Source organism: Acipenser ruthenus, chromosome 46 (genome assembly GCF_902713425.1).
Source record: "Acipenser ruthenus chromosome 46, fAciRut3.2 maternal haplotype, whole genome shotgun sequence".
NCBI lineage: Eukaryota > Metazoa > Chordata > Actinopteri > Acipenseriformes > Acipenseridae > Acipenser > Acipenser ruthenus.
The window spans coordinates 9,695,438-9,709,649 of NC_081234.1; the positions used below are offsets into that span (position 1 = coordinate 9,695,438).

The window sequence follows — 14,212 nt, forward strand, 5'->3', positions numbered from 1 at the left end:
ATTATCTTCACTGTGCTTTGAGAAGGGGCTGGTTCATTATCTTCACTGTGCTTTGAGAAGGGGGCTGGTTCATGATCTGCTCTGTGCTTTGAGAAGGGGGCAGCCTCTAACAGAAATATAATCAGAAATGAAGCCTGTAGAGTTAACCCTGCGCTCATTATCCAGAGTGCAGGATTTCAGCAAGGACATACAGGGAGAAGATATTAAAATCAGATGTGGTGACTGTCACAGAGATGTGTGTGCTTACATCAGACCAATGAAATAAACATGAACATGTTTTAATAGATATTACTAATAGAGATTCTTTTTGATGTTTTTTTAAAGCTGCAGTGACCATGAATCATGCCTCAGTCCAAACTAGAATACAGATCCTATACTGTGAGCTCACGATCCACACTGCTGGTAATCCACTGCAGTCCCCTATCAGCAGCAGACAGACAGTGTGCTGCCGTATCAGGACCGCTGCACTGTGCAGTATCTGCTCTCAATGCATTGTGATGCCATGGCCGGTACTGCTGTGGTCTGCTGATGGTCCTGCTAGCTGGGGTTTCTTCAGGGATTAGAAATAGATAAAGAAAAAGCTCACAAGGATAGCACGTCCTGATCAGAGTTGTAGCATTGAAGACAAATCTCAGCGGCCACAGAGAATGACAACTAATTAAGACCGTATCTCTGCTGGTACCGCGCCACCAATCTGATCAGCCATCGATTCAGGCAGCACAAAGTGACCCCTCAAAGTTAATTCCTGAGTGCTGGACCTCTGCCAGGGCTGTGCCAGCTGACTCACATCACACACCGGCAACATTTCAGAACAAGAGTTCTATAGTTACCATTTTACTGTTTGTAAAATGAATCTTGCAAGAGATTAAGGAGTGATTAATCAAAGCTTTTAAAATCATGAGAATGCAGGTATAATATGTTGAATTTTGTATCAGTGTGCATCAGTGTGTTTTTGTGCTCTGACTAATGAGATGGAATGAGAGAGCACTTTATCAATTAGCTCCTTCATGATCTTTGCATGGGTGTAGAATAGAGAGCAGCGTCTTTCAGAGATAATGACTGGAGCGACATGCTTTGTGTTTATCTATAGGTCTCTGGAATGACAAACGCGACTCTATGAATAAGACATGGAGTCTGATGGAGGTAATGTCAGCAGGCTGGGATCGCTGCCCAGTTTCTCCGTTCACTCACACGCAGGTTGGCTGCACTTTAGTGAATTTTCAGCGTTTTCTTTGAATTCCGTTTCTTTATAGTTTATTTTTTGCCTTTCCAAAGCTTGAGCAGAGGTTTCATCGTGTGACAGGCATCATCCAGGTCTACACTTTATTATATTGTTCCTGCCTGTTAAAACGTTTAAGTAGGACACAGACTCGGGCTCTTAAAATATCTTCTTGTTTTACTCCAACACATGACATCAAAACACACAGGAAGTACAACATTTAAACTGGAAACCATTGCCTGACGTCCCCCAGATCACTGGGAGCGTCACTCTGACAGCTGCTATCCCAGACTGGGAGCACTGGGAGCAGTAACTGGGGGTGCAGGAACAGCCCTTACCGCACATACTGCACATATATATTTTATTTTATATTATAAAATTAAACAAACTGTTCCTTTTAAGATGAAAACATCTATCCGCTTCAGTCCCGACGTTTTCTGAAACATTATCAAAATATATAAGCTAAATAAATTGATTTTAAACTTCTCTTTTAACATTATACTCAAGAGTCATTTGATTTATTGAACACAGAATTTGAAATCCACATTTGTGAAGTCAGGGCCTGAAGGGGAGACAGATAAAGTCATATATTTGCTACGTGAAACATTCCCAATCCATGAGAAAAAGAATCCTTTGGGCATTAGTTTTGAATCCAGTTGGATTATGAAAAGGAAAAGATTGGATTCATTTTCGAATCCCAGCCATTTTGACAGGTAATTTTTCATCGTGTGCAGGACGTGTCTTACAGTTAAAAGAGATGTCATCTCGTGCAATTTGAACGAGAGGAACACAAAGCAAGGCTGATCAACATACATGGAATCAGAAATACAAAGACTGTACTCTGCTATTGTTTTTTAAGCTTCAGGATGGTGGCATATGTTCCCTGCATGGGATGACATTGATACACAAGAGCAGATGTACTGGAATCCTTTCCAGTGATTGGCTGATCTCTCATACGGTAAGTGATTTATAATGTGAAGACTCGCTCTGTAATTATGGAAGAGCAGCTGTTGAAATGGCACGGCCAAAATCAACATAGAGAAGTAGAATTTAACATCAAACAAGACATTCAGAGAGCTGTGTGCACACGCCACACATCCATATCCACATCCCAGCCCCCATCCTGATCAAACTGCCAAGGATGCCAAGGTCAGATTTTTACATTCATGTCTTAGCTTTGCGTCCTTCCACAGGATTTATTTTAATCAAAGTGTTTTTCGTTTAGCATTGGCTTTTAGTTGTATTGTCTGTGCGAATATTCAAACTGCCGGTGCGTGTCACAATAAAACATGAATTACTGCACAATCACAGTCTCAGGGCTCTTAGAGGCAAGAGAGTAATAGAATACCGACTCAAAAAAAGAACCTGCACCCGCCTGCCTCCCTGCAGCTCAGCTGGTTCTGCAGTTAGACATGTTCGTATTCCTCTGATAAGATCTGGATTTGTCTTTGCATAGGCTTCAAGATAACACTTTAAAATCAGTTACCACAGTAAATTTGCACACTGGTTAGTCTTTACCATCATTTACCATGGTTTGCCATGTTTATGTAATATGCTTTGCCATACCTCACTGGGCTTTACATTGCTGTATCTATCTTTACCATGCTTTACTACAGTAATGTGCAATGCTTTTATTTAGGGACACTTTTATAAAGGAAGGCATTTGGTGTTGCTCATAGTTCTGTCTGTCTTGGCTTCAATGCTGTGCTTCCCATTCCCTTGTGCAAAGCAGTGACATCATAACAGGGATTCTAGAACACATGGAGGACAGAGGATCAATTAGTCAGAACTGTGAGCTCAGCTAGCAGTGGGAGGAGTTAGGAGAGGGATTAGACACGCCCACTCTGGAGAAGACCGGGGCTAGTGCTGTACAGAAATACTCATTTACAAGAGAGTCCTGTCCAGCAGTATTCTGTGAACTGCAGACTCCTGAAATGCTTTCTTTACCCCTCAGTTTTGATTGAGTAACACCAGGGGTCTGATGAGCACAGTCACAAGTCCCATTGAGAAGCGGCTCTGGGAAGGACTCCAGTTCTTTCTTTGTTCCAGGATTTTGGAGAAATATTTTCCCCTCCCAACAGTTTCCAATTCCTAACACTTGAATCCTGGTTCTTGTTTAGTTTAGGAGTTCAGAGTGCGCTGAGTCAGGGCTGGTTGCAGGATCCCTGGTCGCCGTGGTTACACAGCCTCCCCATTCTCGCACAGAGAGAGCATGTGCACCTTGATGACAGGCAGGGGGCTCGGCCTGATTGGCTGGGGTGTGGTTTCCGTGGCAACGCAGCAGCAAGCCCGCAGCAGACTCTTACTGCGCACACGGGCCGTCGTGGCCCCGCAGCACGCACGACCCCCCACCCCCAGCCCCGGGAACCCCTTCCACTCCGCACTGCCCCCTCCCAGGGACAGCTGGCAGGACACCGGCCTGGAGGGGCTGAGCCCCGGGTCCCTGTGCCCCTCTGGGAGCCCCAGTGGGGGCGTTTTGGGGCCCGGGCCCCCGTTCAGCACGTTCTGGAAGGCCTTCTTGAACTCCTGGCTGGAGCAGGGGTAGATGATGGGGTTGATGCAGCTGTTGAAGTATCCGAGCCAGAACGTGATCTTGAAGACGGTCTCCGAGGGCCGGTAAGCAGGGAAAATAGACCCTGGAAATGATAAACGAAACAAACATGCGTACAATAAAGAAAACAAGAGGAGAGACAGCAAGATGAACCCACAATGAACCGAATTCATACCCCCCTGGCCCTTTCACATCGCTGGCTCTCCCGCTCTGAGTCTCTGGTCAATGGATGTTTGACTTGGCTTTGAGCTGTGTTGTATTCTGCAGCATGATATGACTGTCAATACGTCTGAGTTGAATTGACTTGAACAGCCTCGTTTCCAGAGTAACATTCAGGTAAAGGATGGTCTGGGGCGAGGTGTAGTTAGTGAGCAGGCAGGCCAGGTCTTAATAATTATTAAGAACTTTTTTTTAACTGTCTCAGTCCCAAAAGGAAGGAAATCGCAATGCAATTTAATTTCCCAATCTCAGTTCTAATCTTCCCCAATCTCACTCCTAATATGCTCTAATATCACTCCTAATCTGCTCCAATCTCACTCACTGGATGTTTTGACGTTGGCATCTGAGTGATTGTTCCGCTCTCGTTGTGATGCATGTCAGGGTCGAGTCACCAATGTCTGTGTGTGTGTGTGTGTGTATGTCTCTCTTTCTCTCTCTCTCCTTCCCCCTCTCTCTCTCTCTCTCTCTCTCTGATTTATGGAGACTGGAGCCGTGTGTGGTGGGAGCGCATGAATGATAATAAATAAAGCTAATGATCTGTGGTACAGTGTGAACGTGACTGAGGTAGAATGCTCTCACTTGCTCGCTCACTGTGGGACACGTGTGTGCGTGTGTGTGTGTGCGTGACTGAATTCAGAAAGGAAAAAGCAACTGCATTTATCCTCAACCCTGGGAACCAGCTGATCATTTATTCTCATTCTCATCTCAGTAGAGCTCAGTTTAGGAACACTAAAAGGAATGTACCAAATTCAATGACAAATGTTTTACTGGACGTCGTTCTCAATGTCTACCGAAGAGAAAGACTTCTAGACAGAACGTTTGTCATTACATTGATGACGTTAATTTCAGTGTTTCTAAAAGTGATCACTTTCTGCATTGAACGGCCAGTTTGGTTGCTTTTCCTAACAGCCGTTTTCAACTGCGTCAGAGGGATGATATGATCAAAAATGAGACGGCCCGCGTTGTTTCCTTGTACTGCAGCAGTATACTGGATAATACAACCAGTCGTTTTTTTCAGTGAGGTGCTATGAAAGGAAGTTTGATTTATGTTACCATTAAACAGGGCAATAACGTTGATCATAACCCAGCACAGTATCTAATCATTGAATCTACCCCCCCCCCCCCCCCCCCCCCGAGTGTTTATTTAATTTATCCGGATTTCAAACACAGCTCTGTCAAACATCCACTTACAAGGGGGAGGAATGTTGGCGTGAACCAATGGCAAACAACGCAGCCTTTTTTGTTTGTTTTGAGCTCTTGGTTGAAGGAGTTTGGCTTGAAAAAAAAAGTTGTCCGAGTTGGCGTGTACACGCTGGCTCAAACTCATCGGCTTGTCAGCATGCTGGCTGGTCAGCGTTCCCTGGCTGTGAATCAATGCAGTCAAACTTCTCAAACACTGACAGGCAGGGACACTGCAATGGCAATGCAGACAGACGGGGGCACTACAATGGCAATGCAGACACTGTATGTAACTGCTGACTGTGCTTCACTGTAGCATCACTTTGTCTGGTGTTATTAATAACACCGGTGACGGGGAGCAGCTGTATGCAGATGTGGTGTAAAGTTCAGGCATTCCTTCTGTGCTTGTGGTTAGTGAGGGAGCACAGGCTACACTGGGACTCCTATCACAGCTCCACTGTGTGTTCTACTGCACCTCCATATACAGCACTGTCTCGTGTGTTCATACCACCCTGATACCACTGTGGCACCATTCTGCCAGTGGCTGCTTCACCCCTTGTGCTACCCCCTTAGTGCAGGACTGTAGTGCTACCATTGCATTGCTAGTAAAGGTCTCAGCAAAACAGCAACACATTCTCAGAGGAGACCATTGTTCTTAAAAATCTAAAAAAAACAATTGCTCTCAATTAGGTTGATGAGCAGTGATTGAAAGTGTGTGGAGACTGGCGCAGTGGTAGCACTGATAGACACTGGTGCAATGGTAGCACTGAGCCATTGATCTTGGTTGGGGACCAATATGGTGCGCTGCACTGTCTCTGCATAAAAATCCTCTGGGGTTGGTTTGCCTCATCGCATCAAAGTGACCCCTACTGGACAGACGGAGACAAGTCAAGCTGAGCTCTCTTAAAGGGCTTGTGTGATTGGCTCGACAGCCGAAGCGGAGGTCACCTGATGAGTTGCTAAGTTGGTGGAAGCGGTGAGGTGGAATTCAAAACTGGGGGCACAATACATCATCGGGTGTCTTAAATAAAAATGAATGAATCAAATCAACAAAAGCAAGGGAAGGACTCACCGATGGGCAGCACGATGAAGAAAGGCAGCCAGCAGAGGATGAAGCAGCCCACCACGATGCCCAGGGTCTTGGCGGCCTTCTTCTGGCGCGAGAACTTGAGCAGACGGATGGAGAAGTGTGTGCGGCTCTTCAGGGCCTCGTCGCTGGGAGGGGTGACGGTGTTCCCCCGGTGGATGCGCAGGGTCACCTCCTCCACCGCGCAGCCTGCTCTCTCTCTCTTCACCCCGGACCTCAGCACGCGTGTCTCCCGCTTGGCCACCACGTACACCCGGCAGTACATCACCAGGATGACGGTGAGCGGCACGTAGAAGGAGCCGAACGCAGAGAAGATGGCGTAGCCGGGCTCCTCCGTGATCTTGCACACGCTCTCGTCCTCCGGTGCCGGCTCCTTCCATCCGAAGAGGGGCCCGATGGAGATGGTGATGGACAGAGCCCAGAGCCCCAGCAGCACCAGGAGCCCGCGGCGCTCCGTCATGATGGCGGGGTAGCGCAGCGGGTAGCTGACCCCCACATAGCGGTCCACGGAGATCACGCATAGGCTCATGATGGAGGCGGTGCAGCACAGCACGTCCACAGCTGCCCAGATGTTGCAGAAGATCCTGCCGAAGACCCAGCGGCCCAGGATCTCGAAGGTGGCAGAGAAGGGCAGCACGACGGAGCTGAGCAGCAGGTCGGCCACCGCCAGGTTCACGATGAAGTAGTGTGTGACCGTCTGCAGGTGCCGGTGGCAGACCACGGAGAGGATGACCAGGATGTTTCCCAGGATCCCGAACACGATGAAGACCCCCAGAATCAGCCCCAGGGTCAGCGCCTTTGTGAGGTCCACCCCCGCGCCCGCAGTCTGAGTGCAGTTGGAACAGTTGGAGAAGATCCCGGGCGGAGCGGTTTCCAAAAGCAGGACCATCGCTCCGCAGAGACCCGGAGAACCGCAGGAATATGGGGGAGGTATTTTTTTTAAAATTCACACGAGGTTTAACGTAGAAAGTGGTCGTAATCTCTGTTCTCCAGTCGGTTTTTTCAATGGGCTGCTTCAAATCTCCAAGATATTTTTTGTTTGTTTTTCTTGCGTAGAGTAAATTTAAGCATGTTCCATCATAAAAAAAGCTTGGCAGGGTCTTGTGGCAAATAGTTATAGCGGAAAGGGCATGTTGAGTGCATCTTGTGACACGCAAAGGGTTTTTTACTGTGGGAACTGCAGGGCTTTGCAAAACTGCAAAAACGATTGATTTCTCCAGTCCAGCTGTTTGACAGAAACAGTCCAGCCTGTTCTGAAATATAAGAAGAAAATACAAAAATAAAAAAAGTGGGATTCACAATGTCAAGGTTGAGGATTGCTAGAATAGTAACAAACATTAACTTTGTAACAGACATTACAGATCCACAGAAGCATTTCTATTTTAAACCTTCATCCCTGTCCCTCAATGAGTGCTAAATTTAGAAATACATTTTTTTTTACTTAAAATAAAATCTCCCGAAAGCATATTTAATTTCAGTATCATAATAATCATGTTTTCTTTTAAGCATGATTAAGTTGGACATAATTCAGCCTGTCTTTATCGCGCCTGGCTGTGCTTGCCCATGCTTTTGCCATAAGTGTGTTCGCTTTCTCCATACCCTGTTACACAGTCATGCTTTATTACAGATTTACTTTACATCCATGCTTGGCTAAGCTGTGCAGTTCTTCAAAAAAAAGAGCATTTTTTTAAGTGTCAGGGGTTTATCCCAGTAAAATAAATGAATCTTTAAATGTCGAGACAGATGCCTCCTCACTAGTTTGCAGTCCCCTGGTAGAACTCAGTTCAGCTCAGCACGCTGTTTGTTATTCTGCTAGGAGAGACCTGGGGGGGTGAAGGGCAATATGCTGCAGGCCACACGTACTGCATACAGACACTGAGAGAGGGACAATGCTGTCTGAATTATAAACCTGCTGCTTTAATATTCCCTCTGGGAGAGTCATCCATCATTTCAAACACTCAATTGTAAACTATTAAGGTAAAACTGATACGAAACCAGGTCAAGCAGACAAATGCTTCGGCTGATGCCTTGATGAAGGCATGATCCCAGAACGTTCTGGACTGGGACATTTGATATGCTCTTAGTCTTAGCAGTCACTCTCCGTTGCAAAAAACGAATTTAAGAATGAATGTCCATTCAGAAGCGGTGCATTCTTAGTACATGTTTCATTTGCAAGGTAGCACTTCATTTGTGGGACTGTTTGATTTTATTTGAAGATGGGATGCTGTTCAGGGATACCAGGATGAGCAAGCAATGGGGTCTTAGTGGGGTCATATTCTGCATGTATTCTGCAGCAGTCCCAATACTTATGCATACCCCAGCCAAGGAATATAAATAACACATTTCGAGTGGCTTTGCCACCATCAGCATTCGCAAATTCACAATATTTGAAATACCTGCTTGTAACAAATACAGGGCAAACAGGGTCATTGAACACTCGAAAAAAAACCCATCTGATCTGAAAACATTCCTTCTGCTTGTCGCTGACAGGCTGTGATCAATGTGACGGGTGAGAAGGAGGAATGGCTGAAACGTGCGTGTGTGTTTACTTGACTTACAGGCTAAATTTCAAACACTGTGCTCTGATTCCCTCGGTGTAGGCTCGTCCACTCCTCACATGCTAGTGTGTGAAAGCGGACGATTTTCCGAAGCTTGCTTGTGTCTGATTGATTGATCATTATTGATTGAGTGTGTTTGAAGATCTGGATGAAATGCTTTCTGATACAATGGGGTTGTTTACCCTGTTTATCCCAAACAGTAATGACACACTTTGTATTCAACAACGTAGCCCCATTTCCTGTGAAGACCGAGGCAGTAGAATGGTATTGTGCATGTCGGAGCTGGGCTGCCTCTGGGAATGTACCAGCAATCCTCGCACTGACAGCACAGAGAATGGCTTTCAGCTTCATAACAAACACAATAAATGAACGAATAAATAACGCTGTCAGCTTTCCAGGAAAAAAACACAACCAGCAAAGAGCTCTTAAAAAATGCAGTCAACTGCGATCTCTACTGCCTGGGGACAGAATAAGAGGCTGGGCTAGAATAGAATAATTTACAATGCATCCCGGCCAACTGGAAAAGTCACAAAATAGTGGGATTCTGAAACCTGTGTTTTATTACCCCAAAGAAGACCTTTGCAGAATCTGTATACGCTGCTGGTAATCCACTGCAGTACCCTATCAGCACCAGACAGACAGTGTGCTTCCATATCAGGACCGCTGGACTGTGCAATATCTGATTCAAACTGCACTGCTGGTCATGCTGTGGTTAGGAACGTGGCATTATGATGGTCTCTGAGTAGCCGTGGCCTTGCAGCTGGATTGCTTCTCTGTTCAGAACTTGCCATTGTGATGTCATTAACCCCAGAAGCCCCTCCCCAAGGCTAGACCAATCACTGCTTGGCAATAACAGACCGAATCTGCGCTGGCCTGTTTATTGTTCCGAACACTATTTTTTAGCCTGTTCAATTATTATTGGTAACTGCAGTTGCCCATAGATTAAAAATAATTGTTGTGTACTGCACATATACATTCAATGGGACAGATATCAGATGGGCGTATTTCCTCTAAATGTTTTTAATATCCGTTGTGTGCATGATCACACTGATAATCTCTCCTGTACAGCAGCGATGGTAGCTTGTTTGTTTTGCTTCACAGAGAGACACAGTGGCTGGACTGCAACATCGATAATCACACCATAAGAAATGGCTGATATTACTTTTGGTGTGAAAAAGATTGAACGCTATATTAATACATCTCATAAACAATGCTTCTGTGTAGATGGATCAATAACAGATGACTTTTAAAACCTGCAGCAAACTGATAACAAATCATCCCTGAATCTGATGTGCATGGAGACTGAAGTGATGACTCTATGAGGACAGATCCACTTTCCCGAGCGGGCGTCCAGGTGGTAATATCACCGAGCGAGGATCACGTAGTCCTGCGGAACAATTTAAACACCTGGCAGACTGCATTCTGTAAAGCACTGCTGCACGGGCACTAATACTATCTCAGTGGCTGGCTGTGATGTACTACCATGGTCTGAATCTCTGTGATAATGAGCTGAACGTGGTTTGGCTGTGGTGCAATACACCAAGCATGGACAGACAACCCGAAAAAAATGCACATGCTACCAGCTCACAGTGCAGCTTAGTTTGAACCCAATACAAGAGCCCGGGCCCTGCTTTTCTGTTGGCAGTGCTATGCTAGGTGTTTCAATGTGCTTTGTGCTTTTAAATAAGATAATGCACTGCTCTCATGAGGACTGGAGCTGGGAGAGGGGACTGCGTCTGATTCATTGCAGCCTTCATGTTATTATTGTGTGTGATAGAGAGAGGCTCTGCCCTGAAGAACAGAGATCATCTAAATGGAAACTGGAGTGAGCGGTTTACAGTGTGGCTGCTCTCAGGGAAGCCTGGCTGCACTGTGGTTAAATGCCTCCTGTTTGGGGGCATTGAGGACCCAGTAATAGAGCTATATAATAGAGCTGTATTTAATCAATAGAGAAGGGCTCTGAGATCCAGCACTGTGAACTCAATAAAGCCCCAGAGGTCTGCTGGTTAAAGTAATGGGAACAAGCATACAAGAATATTGTGGGAACATGTCTTTGGATATTATCCACCCAGGTTTTTAAAATTATTTTAGCCCTGATTTTCTCCCCCAATTTAGAATGTCTATCACAGCGATTAGCTCTGGAGAACTGAAGGTCAGTGGGCGTCCTCAGATCCCATGACCAAACCAATTACACCCAGGACGTCTGCTTCAGCTCAGTGCAAACGGGGGTGGGAGTTTGACAGAATTCCTGGTTAACAGAATTAACTGCATATAGTAATACATGAATAAATAAAAAAAAACCTCAGCATTTTTTTTGTTGAGAAAATCTCATTCAAATGAGTTTATTTTCCGAAAGGAAACGTCTTAATGGATTAACGAGAAAAGACTTTCCAAACTTTGGGTTTTGAAAAAATAAACCGACACGCTGATGAATAGAGACTAACATCCCTAAAGATTTATGCAAGACGATTAAAATAAATATGCAAATAATAATGACCAAAAACATAGAAAACTATACAAATATATAGATAGATTTTTTTTCAGAAAACGACAAAAAAAACTACATTCTAACAGATTGAATGATCGTAATAAACGCTAGCAGCGCTCTATAATATACAGTGAGCAAGGACTCTGACATTGAATGACATGCATATTAAACGCTAGCAGCGCTCTATAATATACAGTGAGCAAGGACTCTGACATTGAATGACATGCATATTAAATGCATTGTATTCAAATGAAATGATGTCATAAGGATGAATTAACCGCATTTCAGTTTGCAATGCTGCCTGTTCCTAAACAGCGTAAATATCTAAATACATTTCATTATTGATATATACTTTACACTGCAATCTTTAGTTTGGTAACGTACAGTCTATGAAAAACGCTAAAATGTGAATATACATGGTTTCAGGTATAAATAATAATAATAATAATAATAATAATAATAATAATAATAATAATAATAATAATAATAGTTTGGTTTTACTGTGGATTTATGTAATTCTCAATACCAATGTACTGCTTTTCGGTAATAGCACGTCATTCTAAATGTCATTTATTATAATATAACGGCTTCCCAGACCGGATGCGAACGTTCATGACAGTCAATAAACAACACGAACATTGCCAAACAAAATTCCCTTCACCCCAGGACGCAACCCTTCTCAGCACAGCATTTCATTGCAGTGCTCCAGAGTCCTGAATTCCTGGACGGCGATTGTAATGGCCTCTGACTCGCCTAATTAGCACACGGCGTCTCTCTAATTCAAAACTGAAGTAATGATTTACTGTTACCAATGCACTTTCATTAGCAGCCTAACCAAGTCGCCTCTGGTTTCATTTCACTGTGCCGTTTCACCCCCATATCACAAAACAAAGCAGCTGGGCTTAAAATAAACACACTGAGGTCGAGCGTGCATTATTACTGTATCACACCGAGGAGCAATTCATTTTATGTGAAAAGAAAAAGAGACCTGTTTCAAAAGTTACAGCTTGTAACAAACAATTGAGGGACACTTTTGAGTTCATAAATTAACCTGGCCCTAGTTTCACACGGACAACACAGAACTTCATTGAGAAAGGAAGAAAAAACTAAAACAAGAGTCATAAGCTGACAGTCTCGCTGCTTTCCCTCAGAGCTGCATGAAGAATACAAGAATGCGAATCTAAATCGATACAAAGTAGCTTCATATACTTTAGCAACTGGGAATGTGAACACCTTATTTACAAGCCATAAACAGACTGACGATTTTTTTTACAATGAAATGACTGTAAATGCATTCCTGCTTTCTAAATGCATTCCTGCTTTCTGGGCAGCAGTGTGGAGTAGTGATTAGGGCTCTGGGTTCAATCCCAGGTGGGGGACACTGCTGCTGTACCCCTGAGCAAGGTACTTTACCTAGATTGCTCCAGTTAAAAACTCAATTGTATAAATGGGTAATTGTATTTAAAAATAATGTGATATCTTGTAACAATTGTAAGTCGCCGTGGATAAGGGCGTCTGCTTAGAAATAAATATTATTGTTAATGAACTAACTGCCCACCGTCCAGTGTTTTGAACCACCACAGTCCAGCTCTGAGAACCCGTATGGTCACAGTCTCACCTGGTCACCTGAAACGCAGCCTCCTTCCACGCGTGGAATTACAACGAAGAGCTCATATTGCAGATCATATTTTTTAAGAGTTTGCATATAAATGATCCACATTGGAAAGACATATTTCCAAAAGACGACTTCAAGCATTTAATGAACCTACCTGTGATCCTTGCTGTGTCAGCCCGCTGAGGAATGAAAGCCCTCGGCGCTTCACAGTGATGTTATTAGAGCAAAGGTTCGTTCTTTCTGAACAACAGCAACGTGCAGTGAAAACAAAGGACAATAAAGAAGTTTCTCGCTGTGAAAAAGAAGAGACGAGCGCGGGTTAGGTCTCCGAGACAGCTGCGGGGGCGCTGAGGGTGAATCCCGCTTGTTGCTCTGCGCTCATCTGTATCTCTGTGCCAGTCGGGTTGAAACCTGACTCAGTCAATGCAAGCTCACTCCTCTCTCCTCTTGAAACGCAAAGGTCCCGTCGTTCGTGTCCCTCACAAAGAAACTCCGTTCTGAAAGGCTAATTGGAAGTGACTCACTGCTCTCTCTCTCTATCTCTCTCTCTCTACAGCGTAAGTATTTACGTCGACTCCTGGCATAGCATTCAATTATACTGTACCTCCAGCACATTCCCTCAGGAAAGTATAATAAATACAATGCGCCCCTATATAGTAACTGCACCCCCACACACACCCACCATTCATTTAAAACATGAATACATAATCATAGCTCTTCATTGTATATAGTGCTTTAGTTTGCAGTAAATCAGAGGTAGGACCAACATGGTGTTTTTACAAATGAAATGTCTTTTATAAATAACAGAATTGGCCTTGACAAGCACAACCCACGTTCTTTTAAGTCATGCATTATTTGTTCGTCTCACGTGGATACTCATCGTGTTTAAAAGCCGTCAGCATATTTAACTGCGGACAGATATAAAAATGACCGCTTGAGCTTCTCTCCTGATGAGCTCAGCAATGTATGCAAGTTTAATAGGTGTAAGGTCAGCGTTGGAGTCCCACAGTTATGTTTCGTTTCACACACAGCTCCTCCATGCGTGTTTTCTCCACTTTGCCACAGTTTCATGCACTCCCCCGCCCTTCCTTTCAGATTACTAATGCAGGGCCTCAGGAAGAGTCAAATCCCCCCCCCTTCACCACAAACCCATCTCCAGTCCGCTTCACAGAGAGAGCAGCAGCCGCTGGGTGAGTGAGAGACGTCAGTACAATTACTGATCTCAAACTGAACCCTGTAGCTCAGCCCCCTCTCTGCAGGAGTGCAATCACACTGCTCTTCATCCTCACTCTCTGT

General features: G+C 44.6%; 1 protein-coding gene across 1 annotated transcript; it reads right to left on the reverse strand.

Moving 5' to 3' along the window:
- Positions 1–1,378: 1,378 nt before the first annotated feature.
- On the reverse strand, positions 1,379–13,511 carry LOC117397757 (alpha-1A adrenergic receptor). The gene is made up of 3 exons (XM_059013577.1): positions 13,071–13,511; positions 6,241–7,508; positions 1,379–3,855 (listed from the first exon to the last, which is right to left on the reverse strand). Exons 2-3 carry the CDS (start codon positions 7,142–7,144, stop codon positions 3,398–3,400), a joined length of 1,362 nt encoding a protein of 453 aa, XP_058869560.1. The 5' UTR covers positions 7,145–7,508; positions 13,071–13,511; the 3' UTR covers positions 1,379–3,397.
- Positions 13,512–14,212: the final 701 nt, after the last annotated feature.

What these genes read in the sequence shown, in the direction of transcription:
- LOC117397757 (XM_059013577.1), bottom strand. Translation starts at nt 7,144, where the DNA reads ATGGTCCTGCTTTTGGAAACCGCTCCGCCCGGGATCTTCTCCAACTGT. An exon ending in CTTCATCGTGCTGCCCATCG is followed by an intron (nt 3,856 to 6,240) that starts GTGAGTCCTTCC and finishes TATCATTTCCAG; the next exon opens with GGTCTATTTTCCCTGCTTAC.